This window comes from Elephantulus edwardii, unplaced genomic scaffold, assembly GCF_000299155.1.
Source record: "Elephantulus edwardii isolate Elephantulus edwardi_28Jun2011 unplaced genomic scaffold, EleEdw1.0 scaffold00105, whole genome shotgun sequence".
NCBI classification, from domain to species: Eukaryota; Metazoa; Chordata; class Mammalia; order Macroscelidea; family Macroscelididae; genus Elephantulus; species Elephantulus edwardii.
This window is the reverse complement of record NW_006399855.1, coordinates 12,101,426-12,123,562: the sequence shown is the minus strand read 5'-3', so window position 1 is coordinate 12,123,562 and position 22,137 is coordinate 12,101,426. Positions and strand designations below refer to the sequence as shown.

The 22,137-nt window shown below is 41.0% G+C and overlaps 1 protein-coding gene across 1 annotated transcript in view; it reads right to left on the bottom strand.

Annotated features, from left to right (window-relative positions):
- Positions 1–2,692: 2,692 nt before the first annotated feature.
- The window catches only part of ASB13 (ankyrin repeat and SOCS box containing 13), a 48,124-nt gene continuing 28,679 nt past the window's right edge, over positions 2,693–22,137 (bottom strand). The window contains exons 2-6 of the mRNA XM_006891868.1: positions 17,511–17,698; positions 16,472–16,622; positions 13,979–14,113; positions 4,587–4,778; positions 2,693–2,847 (exon numbers count right to left, since the gene is read on the bottom strand). Coding sequence (XP_006891930.1) covers positions 2,720–2,847; positions 4,587–4,778; positions 13,979–14,113; positions 16,472–16,622; positions 17,511–17,698 — 794 coding nt within the window. The 3' untranslated portion in view covers positions 2,693–2,719. The remainder of the gene's footprint in view (positions 2,848–4,586; positions 4,779–13,978; positions 14,114–16,471; positions 16,623–17,510; positions 17,699–22,137) is intronic.

Below are 22,137 nucleotides of genomic sequence, written 5' to 3'. Positions count from 1 at the left end.
TACCACTATTGATTCCACATCATAGCAAGCCTACAGGACAGAGCAGAACTGCCCCACAGCATTTCCCCCACTGTTAATCTTTGCAGAAGCAGATTGACACATCTTTCTCCCATTAAGCAGCTAATAGGTTTGAATTATCAACCTTCTGGTTAGGAGTCAAGTGCTTAAACCACTGTGCCACAAGGCTCTTCTATAAGATTTCCAGCTATCAATAATACCACAGTCATAACCACATAATCTTCATTTGGATAGCACTTTTTAACTTTTTTGTTTGCACTTTTTACTTTTCAGATCATCCTTTAATCACCAAATTTCAGCCCAAAAGACCTTAGAAGGCTGGTGGAACTTAATTTCCTCACTTATAAGACAGAAACTGGTTCTGTAGGTTCTAATTCTTTTAATGATCAAAGTCTTACCTGGGTTTTGTTTTTTGGTTTTGTTTTTTTTTTGGTTTGGTTTTGTGCTTTTTTTTTTTTTTTTTCAGTTGAGGGTGGTAGGAAATGTCCAGCGGACAAACTTGTCTGTAGTCACATCACTACTTAGTAGCAGAATAGGGTCTGAGGTCTTATCACCTCTGGACAGTGTCTCTTACCCCGAAAGTCCTTATTAGTAATACCCTGAATCAGCACCAAGCAAGCAGTTTGATTCCTTAATAGGTGTGACCTTCTGAAACACAAGGAGGTATGTCAAACATCCCTCCCCCTCTTCTCTCATACAGATGAAGCCCATTCCAGTTCCTCTGCTCCCAACAAGAACAGGGTCACATGAACACAATGGACTTTTTCAACAACATTTATTAAGCATTAAGAAGACAGGGACCTGACTGTGTACTAAGTGCTACAGACAAGTTTCTGTTGCAAAGACTCTAGAGGTAGTGCTCAAAGCTGTTTTATTTTTATTATTATTGCATCCAGAAACATGGATTTGCCCCGAACATGCACTGAAGACAGCACCCAAATGGAATTGGTTATCATCTCAGTATCAGTATCAGATAAAGTATCAGATAATGAAATAAGAGCGGCTATCACACTGGAGATGGAAAAGACCCAAGGCAGCCAGCCAGAGATTTTTCAGAGGACCTGTGACCCCATATAACCCCAAGGAGAGATGTGAAGAGAGGCCCACCCAGCCCCTGGGATTATCTGGTGACCATCATGTTCCTATTTCTGAGCATGTTGGCTTTACACATGACTTAGAGTTCACAAGTGACCTCTTTTCCATTTCTCCAGAAATCAAATGTACCTCAACTTATCACACAAATTCCTCTAATTGCTAGTTTTTATTTAAAAAAGGTTAAGATGCAGATGTTAGAGGGCAAATGCAGTCTGAAAATACCTTTTGAAAGTACTATTATTCTACCTTATAGCTGATAGATCTATAGATGATCTAAAATTAGAATTGTCTTAATTACTTTTGGAACAAATTGTGAAATAAACATTTTGTTTCCCTGCCTCGAGTCATCCGTCTTGATTCCTCTCCAGATCAAAGGTTTACTCTGCACACTACGTTAAGCATGAGCAATGTTCCAGAATTATCTGCAAGGTGGATGAGGAAAGGCTTGATGGTACCCTCACCACCGTCTTTTAATTTTAGAGCTTCAAAGAGACACCAAAATTTAGAGTCGGAGAATTCATTCGTAACTACAGAAACACGTGACAAATAATGCCGACAAAGCTCCCTAAGAGTCCTTCACGTTGCAAAGGTCTCTGTAACTTCCGCGAGAAGATGCGCCTTCACTGTACCATTTGGTAAAGACTCATTAACATTTACACAAGTGTTACATTCTACTTATACTCTGAAAGTTGTTTTTTTTTTATCCTATATAACTTTACAAGAGTTGAGACTTGAAATTGAAGGGAAACTTCGGAAACACTGTGGTAGTTATGGGGACTCAAAAGCCTGTGCCTGCCCCCTAAACAAGAATGGTAAAGAGCTCCCTGAGTAGTGATGGGTCTGCCTTCAGCACAGGCCTTGGAAAGTGCCAACTGCTTCTCCAGCATAAAGAAAGGGTCCAGGTAGAAAGTCGTCAGCAAAGCAGCTGCCCCAGCGATGTGCTAGGCCTGGCCCTCATTCAGCCCAGCTTGGAAGCACAGGCCCCTCCTGTGTCTGAGGTCTGGCTGCACCTATGCTGACTCAGGCCGGATGCCAGGCCACTGGGACCCAGAGCTGCTGCGGCATCCTTTCAGGCGTTTGAAAGCCCACAGCAGTGCCTGGTAGCCCCAGCCTGCTTGACCTTCCCCTTTGCTTCCAGAGCAATCTGCCCTTGTCTGAAGACCTTGAAAGTGGGTAAAAAGGAAGGAAAATGGGAGGGTTGTGGCCACTGGAGCTGAGGCTTAAATTCCTGAGCGGCTCATACAGGGTCCCACACAACAGAAGTGACAACCAGCTCCCAACCTATTCATTCCTTGTTCACCCTTCTGCTGAGAATTTGCATTTCCACACCACATATACTGAATCAAAATCTATAAATTTAGCAAGATCCCTAGGTGATTTTTAGATACACACTGGGTTCAAATGTAGACTCTTGAGTACACCTAAGGTGGAAATGCAAATTCTCACCTCAGAACAAAATAAAAACTCTGCCAGAGACTCCTTCCAGGTTTCTGGAGAAAAAGTCAACAGAGACTCAGTCCAGAATAATGACACCATCTCAGACACACAGAATCCTCTTCTATCCCCAGGCACACCATGGACGCTCCCTATCCCGGCCTCCCTCAGCTTAGTTGTAGGACAGGTAGTCAATGAGCCGCGGAGGGATATTTAACTTGGCGATTTTCTCCAGTCCTCTGACGCCAGTGGCCTTCCTCAAGCTCACTCTGCATAGCTGTGACAGGGTCAGAGGTGTCTCTGGGAAAAAGAACAAGGAAGGTGTGAGGCCAGATTAAGGAAATAACATCAAAGTCTTGATATTAATACTTGCTGAGCCAGAAGAGCCAGGGCCAGATCTCAGGGAGGGTGCACGGTGTTAGGTAAGAAAACAAGACACAGGGAGCTCTGGTGGCCTAGTGGCAAGACGCTGCACTATAATCCCAGAGGTACGCGGTTCAAATCCACCAGATGCTCTGCTGGAGGAGGAACAATCTCCTCCTGTACCAGTCAGATCTGATTTGACGGTACATGTAAAAATAATACAATAAAAATTTTTGTTAAAAGAAAACAAAACACATATTCGTCCCTAAGAAACATGCCCGCACCCTATTGCAACTAACAGTGGTAGTAAGTTTCTTTTCAGGCAGAACCTGCTTAAATTGATTCCCTAAGCATTCCTAAAACCACTAGCTCCAACTACTACCTGTTCTTCCTCTAGAGGCAGCAGAGAGCCTTCAGCTGGCAGGGGTGACGGAGCATGCAAATCATCCCCAGTAAGTGATGACCCGTTAGCCTCTGCAACAGGTCCATCTGCTAGCTGCCTGCCCACTTAATGACCTTTCCTATGGACCATTTCCGAATTCTCCACTTTCCTATATGAGTAAACATGGAACCCTTTCTTTATAAGCCCAAACAATTCTGCAGTGAATCATGCGTTAGCTTTGCTGATTCTCCATGTCTCCCTTTACAAAGCAGTTTTACTCTGCAAAGTATTTTCCCTAAAAAACGTCTTTCTCTGCTTGCACAGAGAAGCTTGAACTCCTATTTTTCTGTTATTACTTAACAGAAGAAAGAATTAAAATTTAAAGAGTACACTGCAGACATTTGGCTACCACATTTAAGGGGTCATCTGGCTACAAAACTGGTGAAGATGGGATGTGCCCTCCATGCCTTATCTGGACGGTAACTTGAAAGAACAGTCAAGGAGCTGGAAAGAGAAGTTCAGGAAGTAGGCTTCTGTTGAGTTCACTGGGATTTTAATTTTTAAAGAATTTTTTTTTTGGTCATAGTGTTATACTTCAGCACACAGATTTGTAAGCAAATAATCTGGGGCTGGTAGGCTCATCTGAAACACTCCCGGACTAATGAACACTGGTGGAAGGGTTAACCCCTGGGCTTAGCACATAGTGTCTCCCTGCTGCTCCAGGTCAGTTTACAAGTTAGCAATTAAACAAGAGCAAATGCAACAGCATTAAAGAGTTCTAGTAGACCCAGTATTCAAAACACACTGATGGATCAGCTTTTAAGGATTAAAGGCAAGGGCATAGCTGGAGTGCAAGGAGGGATGGATAACAACCAGGGACAAAAGATGAAGGCTGGGCTGGTATCCCCAACAAATTAATGAGTGGAAGCACAGGCACGCCTCCGCGATACCACAGGCTCAGTTCCAGACCAGCCAATGAAGTGAGCACCTCAGTAAAGCAAGTTATAGGAAAATTTTGTTTCCCACTGCATAGAAAAGTTATGTTTATACTATACTGTAGTCTCAAAAGTGTGCAAAAGCATTAGGGAATGTTTTCAATATTGCAGCACTTGCCAAAATGTAACAGCCACTCCACCAGGGAGAGAACTTCAGGCCCGGGTAAAACTACTAAGGGAAAAATGGCAGGCATAGATTTGCATGAAGCAGGGCTGCCTCGGCCTTTGATTTGTAAAAAGCGTATTATCTGTGAAATACCCTGAAGCACAGGGCACCACAAGAAGAAGGTAAGCCTCACTTTCGTAGTACTCGAAGCACTTGGCCGGGGCACTGCTGCTCCATGTGTAGTCAGAAGGCTTCTTCCCTCGGTTGTCGCGGGCGTAGATGTTCCCTCCAAACTCAATGAGCATCTCAATGAGGTCTACGTTCTTCACCTTGGCTGCATGATGGAGGGCTGTCTCGTGAAGCTTTGCTGCATTCACATTGGCCCCTAAAGGTCCAGAGAGGGAATAAATTCCACCAAGAAGAGAACTTTAGACCAAGAAAAAAGCTAACATACTTTGGCTCTCAGCAGTTTGCAAAAACAATCCTCACCCACGAAACTAAATCAGAACAGGTGAACAGGCTCTACTGAAGCTTTTTCCAAAACCTGAAAGCAGGAGTTCTTCTCCCCTCTCCCCCCCACCCTTAGAGAAAGAGAGCTAACTGCAGTAATACTACTAGAAGCAGGAACAAAAAGAAGACAAACAAAATCAAAACATCCTTATGACTTAATAAATAAATGTCAGGGAGGTAGTTACACAGCTAACCCAAAGGTGGCATCTCCCTGGTGGTGTGAGTCCACCAGCAGCTCCTCCAATGGATTTATCACCTTGGAAATCCCAATGAAGGTCAGCTCTGAGTCGGTTCCAATTTAACAGGAATGTGTTCTGAGCAGAGTGCTACACCATCAGTCCTGATAGTCCTTGGAGCTCCGAACATGCAGGCTGTATGACCCCAATGATACACACACCTAACTTCTTCCCTTGCGAGGGCACAAAGCAGAGGCTCTAAAATTATGTGTTGAATGAAATAACAAACATTTTAAAAAGCAAATGTTTACCTTAGAAGGTTGTCAGGGATGGAGACAGAAGGAGGGGGCAGCAAAGATTAATAAAGATATTAGAGAGTATGATGGGTGAGAGGAAAGGCAATTTACAATAAAGGGATGTTCAGGCATTGTGGGTATTGTAATTAATGTTATAAAAATAAAACATGTATGAAGGATTGAATGAAAACTCAAAATGCTTTCACTCAGCTGTACTCAGACACGTATAAGGATGACATTAGTTCATTCTTGTTTGCTACAAACCAATAAATGAGGCTTTTGCCTTTCAAAGAGGTGGCCATTCGACATATCTTTTCAAAATTAGTTCTTAGCATGATTAGATCCGGTGTAAAGGAAAGAAATGATGAGTAAGAAGAGAAGCTGGCATCCTCTGCAACAGTTAGAAACAGACCAGAAGTGCTCATCTGGCAAAATAGACAGATCTTGAAAACAGAGGGGCTGAGGAACAAAAAAGGAAACAGTAATATATTTAATACAATAAATATCATTTGGCAATACCATCTCAGAAAAGGTTCTCATAACAGAAGTTTACAGAATCCTACAGGGCTTCCACAAGAAAGAGACTGATAGCAAAATTACAAGATGGGCAAAAGACATGGAAAGACTTTTCACAAAAGTAGATATTCAGATGGCCAAGACACATGAAGAAATGCTCAAAATCATTCGTAATAAGAGAGATACTAATCAAAACCACAATGAGATACCATCTTACCCCAGTAGCAGTGACAAAGTTTAACAGTACAACAAATAATAAATGTTGGAGAGGATGTAAAGAGATAGGAACTCTTATACACTGTTGTTGGGATTGTAAAATGGTACAAGCACTCTGGAAGGCAGTTGGGCATTTCCTCAAAAAGTTGGACATATAAATTCCATATGACTCAGATATTCCACTACTAGGAATATAACCCAAGGAAATTAGAACTGAGACACAAACAGAGATATGTATACCAATGTTCATAGCAGTGTTAGTTATCATCACAATAACATGGAAATAACCCAAACATCCCATCACAATTGAATAGATTCAGAAGTGTGGTACATTTACTAAATGGAAATCTACACAGCACTCAGGAGCAATGATTCTGACAAATGCAACCTAACTTGGGAAAGACTGGAGAGCATTATGCTGAATGAACTAACTCAGTCTCTTAAGGACAAATACTGCACAATACCATTGTTGTAAAAATAAAAGTATAACTTATAAAATGTGTATGGGAGTCCAAGGGGATAAGGGGTGAGAGCAAAAGGTGTGAAGGTGGTCTGGAAGGAAATCATAGCGTTGCACAATTTGGTGAGCAGAAGGAGGGGGTAAAGGAAATGGGAAAGATCTGCAGGGATCTGGAAAGATGGATTAATGGTGGGCATGGTTTAATGGTGATTAATTTTATAAAACACAATGAAAGGGAATGATTGCATGAAACACAATGTGAATGAAGGACAGTGTGAAACAATGTATAAAAACTTTGTATGCAAGCCAATATAAACTTTTTTCAAAAAAATCACAATGTGTATGAATGAGACACAATATAACCAAATTATTGTGTGAAAACCAAGAAAAGTATTTCTTTATTTTTATTTTATTATTTTGTATGTGTGTACTGCCAAATTGGATCTGACTGGTACATGAGGAGATTGCCCCTCCTTCTCCAACAGAGCATCCAATGGATCTGAACCATGGGACTGCAGTGCAGTTTCTTGCCACTAGGCCACCAGAGCGCCCTTAAAAGTATTTATTATTATTATTATTATTATTATTATTATTATTAATTATTATTATTTATTATTATTATTATTTATTATTATTAATTTTAGTGAACATTTACAGAGACTTTGGATTTCCATTCATTCATTGTTGCACTTTTCTCCCTGCCCACCCCCCCAAAAGTATTTTTTTTAAGATAAAAATTAGAAATAAATGCCATTTAGGTCAACTAAAAGCACATATCTAATATGACAACATGTATCTTACAAAATCTCCTAAAGATAAAATTATTTAAATCAACACAATAGAATGGCTAGGGGGAAAGTTGGTGGAAAGAGAAGAAAGGGAGGGAGGAAAGAACGTGGCTTTGTGTGAACCAAGGAGCTAATGCGTTTTGAACCTAAAGGGAAGGGGCGGGGGTATGTGTATGTATCTAGACAGAGATAGAGTAGAAGTCAGCAAAACAACTAGTATCACCAACTAGATATAAAAAATTCTCACTTTAAGATTCAGAGAAATGGCATAAAAATATGCTTATTATAAAAGTGTAGTTTAAAAGCAAAATAAGATTCACGTTAATGTGGGCAAAGTTGAAAGCAGCTATCACATGCCTTTTAGTACCCCAAAACCAGCATAACTGAAGCATAAGCAAGTACAAATAGGTTAGTATATGCTTGCCGAAACAATAATTAAAAACATGTGACAAGGATGGTGATTAGAAAACAAGGACTCCGCTAAAAAGGTAGAAGCATAATAGCCCTCAATTAGCTACCTCTAAATGCTTTGCTGAGTTAAATTTTCTTGCTAGTTGTCAAATTACAAATTAGAGCACCACAGTTAAGTGGATTTTTGCCTTCCCCAGCATTTCTCCTTTACAAAATGAAACTCTGCAGTTCAACGATTCAGAGTCATTGCTTGCAAAAAAGAGCCACAACCACCTACAACCAGGAGAAGATAAAGTAGATGAATGGGATCTTCTAAGAATCAAATCCCTATGCACATCCAAAAACCAACAGGGTAAAAAGGGAAGCTACCGACTAGAAAAAAAGTATTTGGTAATGACCTATCAGATAAGGGACTTATATCCAGAATTTATAAAATACTTGAGTACCACAAGATAAAGGTAAATAATCCAATAGAAAAATGGGCACAGGATATGAACAGACACTTCACCAAAGAAGACATTCAGGTGGCCAAGAAGCACATGACAAAATGTTCAAAATCCCTAGTCTAAGGGAGATACAAATTAAAACAACTATGAGATATTATCTCACCCCAGTCAGAAAGCAAAATTTAACAGAACAGCTTGCAACAAATGCTGGCAAGGTTGTGGAGAAACTGGAACCCTTATTCACTGTTTGTGGGAGTATAAAATGGTGCAACCACTGTGGACGGCGATATGGCGCTTTCTCAAAAAGTTGCAAATAGAGATACCATTTGACCCAGCAATTCCACTACTGGGAATATATCCCAAAGAGACCATAATTGCCACCCAAGCAGACATATGCACACCCATGTTTATCACAGCTTTGTTCACTATAGCAAGGAGTTGGAAACAACTTAAGTGCCCATCAACAAACGAATGGATAGAGAAGCTGTGGTATATTCACACAATGGAATACTATGCTGCATGGAAAAATAAGGAACTCATGCAATATTATTCAAAATGGGTGACTCTGGAGGACATTATGCTGAGTGAAGTATCTCAGTCACAAAAAAACAAATACTGCATGGTGCCACTGTTGTAAAACAGGACTGACCTTGGGGTTGGGGAAAGACTGAGAAAGATGGGGTCAATAATGTATACTGTATTGAAACAGATGAGGGAGAAAACTATTTAAAAGGGATATGTGATTAGATATTTTTGTCATGACAGGAGTCTAGAGCAAAGACTGTATAGTGGACTGGACCTGGGGGAGGGTTTTTAAAACAATGAAAGAATTTTTCTTTTACTTTTCCAAGAGGGTCGTGTACTAGGGGGGAGGGTTACGAGGAGAGAAAAGTGTAACAATGAATGAATGGAAATCCAAAGTCTCTGTAAATTTTTACTGAAATGAATAATAAATTTAAATAAAATTTAAAAAAAGAAATGTAAAAAAGAAAAAAAAGAGCCACAACCTCTGTGTCTACCACTGTGAGGTATAAGGTGGCTGTCCCCCCTCCTCCCCCTTTGCAAACAGGACCCGGACCCTCTTGAAATGACATGCAACATTTCCTTCCTCACAAGGTCCACAGCTTTCCTTTGACTTTATAAGATTATGCAATATCCAACCCTGAAAGAATTCATCTGTGACAGCAGAGGGACAGGTTTTGTCTACTTTCTACTTTTCCATATATTTAAAATTTTCCATAATTAAAAGATAGTTTTATTTAAAGAAAAGGATGAAGCCATTTGATCTGACAAGGGATATTGTTAGACCACCTTATATTAGAACGGCAATCAGGAATTAAATTTTATTTTGAAGTTGTTAGGTGTTGTCAAGTACCACCCATAGCAACTCTATGAACAGCAGATCTGAACCCCATCCTACCCTGTGCCATCGTCACATCTCCTGACACACTAGAGCACACTGCAGCAGTCACTGTGTCAACTCACTTCGCTGAGGGTCTTCTCCTTCACTGACCTTCCACCTTTCTGAGAATTGTGCCCTCTCCAAGGAATAGCCTCTCCTAGCAACACACCCGAAGCATGTGAGGTGAAGTCTCATCATCTTTGCCTCCAAAGAGCACTCTTGCTGCACCCTCTCCAAGACATATTTGTTTGTTCTTTCGGCAGTCCTTGGGATGTTCAGCACTCTTCTCCAACACCACAGCTCAAAGGCATCAATTCTTCTATTGTCATCCTTATTCATTGTCCAGCTCTCAGATACATAGCAAATGACTGGAAAGACCATGATCTGAATCAGACACATTTTACTCCTCAAACTGACATCATTACTCCTCAATAAATTGGAGGGGTCCCTAACTGCAGACTTTCCCAGAAAGAAAAATTTCTTTCTTATTTTGAAGAGAAGCTAATTATGGGAAATATCAATAAGCATCAAGTAATAACATCAACAATCACATCAGTCAGACCTGGTCCAAGGAATTCTACTTATCTGTCATTTCATTCCCCAGGTGTACAGAAGCTCCCTTTGAAATAGCCGGGTATCCTAACTAAGGTTCTAAAAAAGCACTATGGTTGCCTTCTCCATTTCCTTTCCCATTGTCATTGCAACGCTGTTGTCTTGAAATTTGAGGTATGATATTAAGGTGAAGGAGAGAGATACTGATTCACCTCCAGTTCCAAGTGCAGGCCCTGATTTACCTAATCCTTCTCTTACCATAGTCACCAGTTCACATAATGAGCCTAAGCCATTCAAAACTTGACAATATCCAAGTTAAAGGAATTGATGTAGTTGGATGCACTCATTCTCATTTTCACTGCCATCAAGTCAGTTCTGACTGACAGCAAGTCTCTACTGGGATTCTGAGGCAGTGAATCAAAACAAGAAGAGACTGCCCATTTTTCTCCCTCAGAGTCACTGGTGGATTCACACCATCAGAGACATGCAACCTCTAAGTTAACTGCCTACTCACTATGGGCCAGGCCACAGAGAACCCTAGGGTTTGGATGTTTCAAAACTCTCTGTCATCGAGGTGAAACCAATTCACAGCTGACCCTCCCCCTCCAGAGGTTTTCAGCAGCTGTAAACTGTTTGGAAGGAGCCTGCCCATCTTTGTCCTGGGGAGCAGGTGTGGATTCAAAGCCCCCGAGAGGCACCGTCTAAGTGAGCAGCGCAGCTGCCTATGGCCCATGCTACTAGAACTCCCATCAGAGAAACTGTGCCAGAAACCCAAGTTGTCACTCTTCTGAAAAAGTTACCAGAGCCCTGTTCTCCTTCTAGGAGGTGAAATATTTGGATGTTAAGCTTAAAACTATGGTGGCCTTTTTGCTATTCTTAGGAAAGCCAGGCTTGGGATGAAGCTAACACTACAGGAAACAACAGCAAAATTCAAAGAACATGAGCTCCCAATAACATTGTTGAACCACTGAATTAGATTAATCTCTAAACTCACCCAACTTCTGTTACCTGAAGTTAACAAGTTACTCAAGTTACCTGAACCAAGACATCCCCTTGTTGGTTTACCCACTTTGAATCTGGTTTCCAGTTACTTGTAAAAGGAGTCCTGGTGGAGCAGAGATTAAACGCTTGGCTGCTGTCTAAAGGACTCTCTGTTTGAACTCCCCGGCTGCTCTGAGAGGAAGAGAAGCAGTCTCCTCCCATATCACTGCCTTGGAATCTCTAAGGTTGTTCTATTCTGTCCTATAGGGTCAGAATGAGTTGGAAACAATTGAGGGCAACAGCTCACAGTATTACTTATAAATAAATAATAACATATAAAGCTCAAATTAATGCAATAAAAGTTGTCAGGTTAAAATAACTAATGTGAGCTTTTCTCCTAGAGCCCCAAAAAGAAAAACAAAACTAATATATATTGGGCACCTATATACCAGAATCTACTCTAATTGTGCTCTGCTGTACATAGGGTTTTTCAAGACCTGTTATACCCAACAAAGTATAGAAATTATCAAACAATATCACTATTAAACACTAGCAAAATCCTACTGAAGATTATCCAGAAATGACTGGAACAGTACATTGATAGAGAACTTCCAGAAGCACAAGCTGGGTTTAGAAGAAGTCATGGCACTAGAGACATTATCACCAATATCAGATGGATCTTGGCAGAAAGCAGAGAGTACCAGAGGTATGTCTGTCTGTGTTTCATTGACTATGCAAAGGCATTTGACTATGTGGACCACAACAAATTGTGGTTAATCTTGAGGAAAATGGGAATCCCAGAACACTTGATTGTGCTTATGCGAAACCTGTACTTGGAAGAGGAAGCAGTCCTCAGTACAGAGCAGGGAAACACTGCATGGTTCAAAATCAGGTAAGGAATGCATCAGGGATGCATCCTATCTCCATACCTTTTCAATCTGTATGCAGAACAGATCATTCGGGAAGCAGGGCTTTAAGAGAAGGAATGTGGCATCAGGATTGAAGGAAGTCTCATCAACAATCTACATTGTGCTTGCTGAAACTGAAGACGACCTGAAGTGCTTGCTGAAGAAGGTCAAGGACTATTGTCTTCAAAATGGATTGGAGCTCAACATCAAGAAGACAAAGATTCTCACCAGTAGGCCAATTGGAAGCACCATGACAGATGGAGAAGAGACTGAGGTTGTTAACATTTACAGCTTGCTCAGCTCCATGATCAACACTCTAACACCAGAAGTCAGGAAATCAAAAGGGAAAATCTGCTGTCAGGGACCTCTCCAGAGTGCTGAAGAGCAATGACGTCAGTCTAGAGACTACCGTGCACCTAATCCAAAGAGCTGGACAATGACTAAGGATGACAGAAGAAGAATAGATGCCTTCGAATTGTGGTGCTGGAGAAGAGTCTTGAACATACCATGGACTTACAAGGAAACAAATAGCTCTATCTTGGAGAGGGTGAAACCAAGTTTCTCCTTGGAGGCTAGGACTTTGAAGCTCCATCTCACATACTTTGGGCACATGGCCTTGGAGAAGAACATCATGCTTGGAAGGGTGTAAAGACAGTGCAAGATAAGACGAGCCCCGATGAGATGGACTGATACAGTAACTGGGGCTATGGAGGTTGGTATATCAGAATTAGTGAGACTGGTTCAGGACAGGGCAGGGTTCAGAGCTGCTGTACATAGGATTGCTATGGGTTGCAGGCAACTTGACAGCACAAAACAACAGGATATCAGAATCTACAGAGGGTTGTAAAATTTTTCATTTTACAATTTTTTATTTTAAAAAATCAACAGTAAGAATAATGCCCAACTATGGTGGACAATGTTTGGTGGAGCTCCCCAATTAAAACAAGATTGGAAGTAGGAGTTGCATCCACTTCCAAAATCACTTGCCTCCGGAAACTCTATGAACTTGGAGAAACGATGGAAGTTATACAATTGTTCAGGTCTTTCATTCATAGGGTCGCTATGAGTCATCTACAACTCGACAGCACTTAACAATAACAACATTTGTAACTTAGTTGGAAAAATTTATGATAGCTTCTAATCTGGACGGTTATCTAAAAAAATAAAGAAAATATGCCAATAATTATCCATATATGAAATGAATTCTTTTTGCTGAAAAGATTTTAAAATGGCTTATTAACATTAGTAAGACTCACTGGTAGGAAATATATCTAGCTTGAGTTTAAATGCCCATCATCTAAAAAGAATGCATCTTGTTTCAATTTAACAGTTTTGGTCTACATCCTACATCACACCCAAAATAAATGAAATGGCTAAACTAAAATTTTTCTCCAACAAAATAATTAAAGTGGATTCATAATTAAAATACTTTGCCAATATGCATTTTGGCTACATTTTAAAAGTTCTGTGGTTGACAGGTTCTGAATCTCCTCTTCAGTTGGCTGATATTTTTGTTTGCTACCTTTAAGGCAACTGAGCTGATAGCACTGGGAACTTCTCTAGCTTAAGCCATTTTAGAAGAGTTGACAATGATCCAGATTTCAAATGTCCCTGCTCAAGCAACATTCACTCCAACTCATGTCAGAGCACCGTCTCTTTTTGATTTAAACAGATTCATCAGTATCGTGAATGGATCCCTGTCATTTAATAATTATTAGCATGTGTTCCACATCCACTATGCACAACGAAATGTTATTACTGATCCTCCCAACAACGCTGAAAAATAGTTTTTATATGTCTAATTTTATAGATATAAAAATTGAGGTGTCAGCTGACAAGCAGAAGAGCCAGCTTCAAACCTTGTTCTGTCGGACTGCCCCTCCCAGCTTCCTGAAGACACACAGTGAGGTGAACAACACGTACCTGCATTGAGCAGCACCTTAACACAGTCCAGGTGCTCCCTTGCACAGGCAACATGCAGAGGAGTCCCAAAATGACAATCGTGCGCTTCAAGGTTGGCTCCAACGTCAATAAGAAGTCTCACACACTCAGAACTCCCTTAAATTAAATGGAAATGTAACACAGTCAATAAAACAGCATATAAGCATGGCTGAGATGGTAGTTGGAAGGGCATAAGCTGCTTAGCTTCTGGGGTAAAAAAAGAGAAAGAAGACTAGCTCAAACCAAGGAGCTGCTTATGACTCTTGGCCTTGAGGAACCAAGAAGGGTCTACTTTTTCTTAGAAGAGTAGGATGGTTCATCATATTCACCTGGCAGAGGGAGAAAAGGAGAGCAAGGTCAGCTTTCTTGCTATGAGAACAGAGTTTGAGAATGTCACCACAAACAAAAGACTCCACACCATTTCCAGGAGTCCTCAGTGGGAGGGCAAGTGTTCACCCCTTCTAATCCACAAACCATGTCTGGGGCAGTTTCTGGGTTGGTGGTAAGCACCAGAGCTAGTGGAATCCCCACTTGAGCCTTCTGAAAGTACTTGTCTTCTACTTTCTTACTGAGCTGGTTCTCCTCCAGCTTCCCTGGAAACCACTGTTCTGCCTCTTGCCTGACTCTTCTCCCTATATCTGCAATGTGGGTTTGGATCAAAGTCTAGGCCTTAAATACCCTAAACAAGCAAGTCTAGGCCTTGATCCAACAGTCCAGGTTCCTTGTTCTGCTCTCCTTGGGCATATTTGGAGATGCTACCTCTCTTATTATTACTCTTCATTGTAATCACCAATTTTTTACACATAGTCCTGAAATCCACTTCCATGGCTGTCTGCTGATATTCCTCACCTAGGCGTCTTGACCGCTAAAAACTCAGTACAATTTAGACCAGGCAAAACCCCTATTCCTCATTCCCAGGGTTTTTATTCCTATTTAATCCATGGACACCAATAGCATGACTTCTTGTTCAAACTTCAGAATGACTTTTAGTTTCTTAATACTCTATATCATACTAACTCTTACTGATTCTTTCCCCCATGATTTTTAAGTGACTCTTGCCTATTCTGCTCATTACCACATTGTCCTCTTAGTTCTGGCTCTAAGGGCTATGCCCTTGAACCATTATGATAGCCCCTACTCATCTCTCTGCTTCCAGGATACATTCCTTCACTCCCTCAGCCTGAATGTGAGTGCAGGTGTGCACATATGTACAGAGCGTTCTCATCTTTTGATAAACAAATGGCCACTAAATTAGTCTTATTGAAATTTTGTTTTCCTGTTATTCAACATCAGCTCAGTTCAGTACCCTGGGGAATACAAAGATGACCTAGTGTGTGAATCAGGAGTGAGGTGATGGGAGCAGTGACCCAGTGTGCAGACACAGACACACAAAAGAGTGCACCCACCAAACACAATCAAAGCAGACACGCACCATGCCAACCAACAAAACATAGATCACAGTTTTGCAATTGTTCAAAAGGACAAAATTCAAATTCCTTGTTACTTAGAAATGTTCTACCAGCTGATCTTGCCCCAAATTTCCAGTCTAACTTGTTTCTAATCCTGTCTTTGGAGCATGTAATTACCTCAAGGCTTCTTTAGCCTTTTGCATATATTCTCCCCAGGTGTAATCTATCTGCTCTCTGCGGTCCAGCTCCAGTTCCATCTGTTCCCCCAAAGCCTCCAGGACTAGCTCCACCCACCTCACCTCCAAGCCCCTACCCCGACATCCAGGACCAGCTCCACCCCTATCCTTGAGATACACTGTCCAAGCTTCTCCTTACTTAGTCCAATCTTCTGGCACTGGTCATCTTGGACATGTATGGGTCTTGCCTATTGTAGATTGAATTACATCTCCCAAAAAACATGTGTTGAAATCCTACCCTATATCTATAGATGCAGTCCTGTTTGAAAAGAATTTTCTTTGTTATGTTAATTAGATTATACCAGATGAGGAGGGCTGATTCTAAGATAACCACAACTGAGTCATGCAAAGAGGCAATTGAAGACACAGAGGCCCTCACAGAGGAAACAGAGGCCACATTTGGTATTTCTGTTACAGCAACACTTAGAAATCTGGCATCTTCCAACTAGATGAGGAGCTTACAGGACAAAACAATATAGTGAAGACCAAGTGAGAGACTACAGAGTTGACCGAGATCAGTTATCAACATCTGAGATGCACTAGGAGACTTGGCAAAGAAACATAATCTGTATCATAGAAACAGCTGCACATAGTCCTGTATCTTCCTGCACAGCTGAGTGATTAAGAGCCAGTACACTCCTTCTCCAGCACTGACTTACTTATACCCCATGTCAGTACTGCTTGCTTCTCAAACTCCTTTCACTCCTGAAAGAAGAGTGAAACTTCTGAGAAGCAAAATGAAAAATGGGTTACATATGGTGCTGATTATAGGAAACGCTGGAGATTGTTCTCACAGGGAATCAGGAGGCCAGGAGCCCAGCCTAACTCACCGCTCATGCAGGCCTCGTGCAGGGGGGACGCTGTATACAGGGGTGGGTTGACCTTCGCCCCATGGGAGAGCAACAGCTTCACACACTCAATGCTACCCGAGGCACAGGCATCACAGAGAGGGGTGCTGCCATCAATGTTGCGGGCATCCACCTCATGGGGAGAAAGAAAAAAGTGTCAAAAGGCTGGGCAGGGGAGGAAGGCTGTGCAAATCACCTCTTCATCCAGATTCATCTCTGCGGCAAAGATATTCTTAGAAGCACTGATTTCCTGTTACATGTTAAGGCACCATGCTAGGTTAGAGAGTTTGAAGAAAGAAGTAAGGGTTGGAGCAGCCCCTATAAGCTTCCTGAACACAGAAGCTGTCCTGTTTGGGGTTCTTTTCCTTTGGGGGCAGGACAAACTCAGCTGCACTCTCTTCACTGTTTCAATACCTAGTAAGCTCAGAGTAGGGAGGACATCAGGCTACAAGCTGGGAAAAGTAGGGGATGTCAGTGAGTTTTAGTGAAGCTTCAGATAAAAGGAGTGCCTGAAACCACCTAATATGCCTAATTTCCAGTTTGGAAAAAGTAGGGCAGGAAAAGGCAACTCCCTAAACTGGCAATCTATACTTAGGATATGTCCAAATTCAGCTTCTGTTTGGTGCATCTGAAACATGTTTCAGTTCCTCTTTGTCTGCCTTCACATTCAAACTTTTCAAAGTGTCAGCTGTCCTTCTTTCACATGTTTTTTGAAATCTAAGTTCTAGGGCCATCATTTTGCTAAAAGTGCCTTCCCTCTGGCCACCAGGGGTCTCCTAATAGCTAAATTCGTAAACTTTTCCGTCTTTGGGCAGTGCCTCAGAAATTCCGTGGGGAGGTGGCCATGAATCAGGATCAACTTGGCAACAGTAAGTTTGATTTGTTTGGTTTGGGGTTTTTGGTTTTTGTTGGATGTTTTTGTTTGTTTGTTTTGGTTTTTTGTATGCAATCTCCTGACTTATTCCCACTGACTGCTGTGGCTACAGCCAGCCTTGGAGTCTGTCCCGCAGGGATCACTCACCCGGGCTCCTGCGGCCAACAGGAGCTGCACGCACTGTGCCTGGCCCTGCAGGCTGGCTGCATGCAGGGGCGTGATGGAGTCAACTGTGACCTGGTTGACACAGGCGCCACTCTCTATCAGCTGCTGTAGCTGCAGCGCCTCCCCACGCTGGGCTGCTTCATGCACAGGAGTTCTTTCCATCCAGAAACCTGGAAAGAAAAATGGTACTAGTGTTAATATCACAAAAAAATGTAAAGCCTCCGTGGTCCCCTTGCAATAGCCAATGAACTCTATGAGATTATGTGTTAAGTACAACTCCTGTACTTCAAATCCTTACCATCCGCACTGCTAAGTTCTGGGGCCATCTTTTTTTCACATGCTTTCTGAAATCTAAGTTCTAGGGCCATCATTTTGCCAAAAGTGCCTTCTCTCTGGCCACCAGAGGTCTCCTGATAGCTAAATTCATGAACTTGTCAGTCTTTGGACAGTAATTCAGAAATCCCATGGGGAGGTGGCCATGAATCACAGTAGAGTCCAAACTCCTTAGCATGATGTATACAGATCATTGTGGTCTGGGCCTTGCTCACCTCTCCTACTCCCACTCCCGCCAACTGCCCCCACATAACCTCACTCCCTCATCATTGATGCAATTTATTCATCACTGACCTCTTATGCTTCACAACTATGTCCATGTCCCTTTGTATCTTTTCTTCTCTCTGCATAAAGAATCTGCCCCACCCTCAGCCTCCTGCTTAAATATTTACACACTCCTTGAGAACTCAGATGAAACATTTACCTCCTTGTGGGAATGATTCTCTCCTCCCATAACACTCAGACAAGACTCACTTGCTGCTATGCCATTGCCTCTCACACTCAGGCCATCACATCTCACTGCCTGGGAGTTTCTTGAAGGTAAAAAACATGATTCTAATTATTCCCTTTTCATAGTTTGTTTTGGGTTTTTGTTTTCTGGGGTTTTTTTTAGGATTTTCTATAGACCACAAACAGAGTTTTACCTCTTCTTTTTCTGTCTGAATGCTTTTTCATTTATATTTTTGTCTAATTGCCCTGGGATCTTTGGTGGCCTAGTGGTGAAGAGTTGTATGGTAATCCAAAGGCACACAGTTTGGATCCACCAGCTGCTCTGTGGAAGAAGGATGAGCAATCTCCTTCTACGTTATTTACTGTCTCTGAAAACCCGATGGAGGGTCAGCTAGGGGTTGGTTCCAACTTGATGGTACATAACAACAATAGCCTTGTCCACAGCATCTAGTACAATGTTAGATAAAAGTGGCAAGAGCACACATCATCGTCTTGTGCATGTAATCTTTCCTCATCAAGTATGACGTAGCGACAGAGTATCAGCAGGCACCTTTTATCAGGTGAAGACAATTCCCTCCATTTGTTAGGCATTTGTATCATTAAACCAATACCCACTGTCACTGAATAGATTCTGACTCATGGCAATTGGAACAGGGTTTCATCCTTGGGATAAATCTCACTTGGTCATGGTATCTAATCCCTTTTATATGTTACAGGATTTGTTTACTAGCATTTGTGATGACTGCTTTTAGTATTAGAGAAATAGTAAAATGAGTTGGGAAGTACTTCCTTTTGTATTTTGGACATTTGTAAAGAATTTGGTATTAAATCTTTAAATGTTTCCCAGAATCCACTCTTGCAGCCATCTGGTGTTAAACTGTTCTTTGTGGAAGTTTTTAAATTGTTAATTCAATCTCTTTATTTGGCAAATGTCTACTTAGATTTTCCATTTCTTCTTAACTTTGTGTCTTTTTTAGAAATTGTCCATTTTACCGAAGTTCTCTATAATTTGTTTTACTTTGCATATATTGTTACCTATAATTTGCTACATTTTATACCTACTGTTCTAATTTATATATGTTTTCATAATATCCCTTTAGAGTCATAAAATCGGGAGTAGTAACATCCTTTCATTCCTGATTTTGATAATTTGAGTCTTCTATTTTTCTTGATTACTCTAGCTAAAGGTTTGTATTTTTTTTAACTTTTGAAAGGACCAAGCCATGGTATTTTCAACTGCCTCATATGCTTGCACTTGCTGCAGAAGATCAAAAACTATAGCACTCAGTGTGGATTACATTTCAACATCAAGAAAACAAAGACCCTCACCACAGAATCAAAGATTGAAGCTGCCAATGATTTAATCTTCCTTGGATCAACAATCAACCACTTTGGTACCAACAGTCAAAAAAATAAAGAGACATATTGCACTGGGCAAGTTTGCTCTTAGGGACCTCTACAAAATGCTGAAGAGTAATGAGTCAGTTAAAGACTAACGTGTGCCTGATTCAGGCCATGGTCTTCTCAACCACCTGCTACACATCAGAGACCTGGAGGATGAACAAAGATAACAGAAGAATCAATGCCTTTGTGTTGTGGTGCTGGAGAAGAGTATTGAATGTCCCATGGACTGCCAAAAGAACAAACAGATATGTCTGGGAGAATATGCAGTTAGAGTGTACCTTTGAGGCAAAGGATGCTGAAGCTTCATGTTTCATGCTTTGGACATGTAGCTAGGTGAGACTATTCCTTGGCAAAGGACATCATGCTTGGAAAGATGAAGGATCAATGAGGGAAAGAAAGAACCCCAATGAAATGGATGACACGGTGACTTCAGCAATAGGCTCAAGTGTGTAGGAGATGATGAAGATAGCACAGGATAGGGCAAGGTTCAGGTCGGCTGTTCATAGGGTCGCTCTGAGTCGTACTCAACAGCACCTAACAACATATGCATCTGAAAGCTGGACAGTGAATCAAGAAGACTAAAGAATAATTGATGTCTTTCAATTGTGGTGTTGGCAAAGTATACTGAATACATCAGGGAAATAAGAGACAAATTTGTCTAGAAAGAAATGCAGCCAGGGTGCTCCTTAAAGACAAGAACAGTGAGATTTTGTCTCATATACTTTGAGTATGTTATTAAGAGGGACTAGTCCCTGATAAAAGAACTTCATGCTTGGAAAAGTAGAGAGTCAGTGAAGGAAAGGGAGACCCTCAATGAGATGAAATGACACATGGCTGAAACAATGGGTGTGAGCAAAACTGAAATTATGAGATGGTGCAGGTTTGGACACTGTTTCCTCCTATTGCACACAGGGTCACTTATGAGTCAGACACATCAAAACACCAACTATAACTGTTCAACAAATGTTCATTGATTAATATACAAAACATTACTCCTATCCCAAAAACTCTCTAAAATCATTCTTTTCTTTTATATAATAGTTCATATAGTTATATCTGTTAATAGTTAATAGTTATATCTGCTTGGCCTCAATACTCAGTACTTCTTCCTATGACTCTCCTTAAAGATAAGTATCTTAACCTCATTGTCTGATTATCTATTGACATTCACCATCAATGGCTCTAAAGAGTACCCTGGTCACATTTCCTCCAGGGCAGACTTGTTTATTCTTTTGGCAGTCTGTGTGATATTGAGTACTCTTCTCCAGTACCACAATTCAAAGGCATTGATTCTTTTCCTGACATCTTTATTCATTTTCCAACTTTCAGATACAAAGGAAGTAACTGAAAATACCATGCCGTGGATCAAGCATACCTTAGACTTTAAACTGACAGCATTGCTCTTTAATACTTTGGAGAGGTACTTGATAGTTGATTTTCCCAATCTAACATCTATTTTGAATACTGACTGCTGTTACTATGGGTGTTCATTGCAGAACCAAGCAAAATTAAACCGTTAACCACTTCAATCATTTTTCCATTTATCATGAGGTTACTCATTACTCCAGTGGTAAAATTTCTGTTTTCTTGATGTGGACTGTAGTTTTTTATCTTCTGCAAGCCAGATGCTTCTTGGTCTTGGTATAGATTCTGTATGAGCACAACAAAGGGTTCTGGGATTCACATTCTTCTTAACATTAGCCATAATTTGTCATGAGCTACAAAGTCAAAAGCCTTTGTATAGTAAATAAAATACAGATAAACATTTTTCTGGTATTCTCAGCCTTTAGCCAGGATCTAACTGACATTAGCAATATTCCTTGTCCTACCTTCTGGCAGTTCTCTGTCAACACACCTGTTCCAGCTATTTTTTTAACAGTCAGCAAGATTTTACTTGCACGTGTTATTAATGATTGTTGTTACTGCTGTGTACCAGAGTCAGAGCCGACCCATTGCTGACCCTCTAGCAGGTTTTCAGAGGCAGCTGGTGTCCTCGAGCCACATGTCTTCAGGATTGCAGCACATCTTCTTGCTACCAGAACTCCCTATATTAATAATATTGTTAGATAATTTCTATATTTTGTTGGACCTACTTTTTTTTTGGAATGGGAACAGAGATCTCTTCCAGCCAGTTAGGCCATCTTCCAGATTTCCTGGCACAGACTAGTGAGCACATTGTTGAAACATGTCAACTGGTATTTCATCTATTCCTGGGGTCTTTCACCTATTATGTTCTTATTATGTTTCCTTTTAGCTATTATGAATTGCACTCATTAATAATGACCATTGATGTACAACTTGTACAGGTATCTATTTAAGTCAGTGCTTTCAAGCTTTCTGGGTATACCCTGGAGTGAAATTGCTAAATCATAGGGTATTTCTTTTTTTTTTTTAGTTTACACTTTTGCTTTTTATTTTTTTT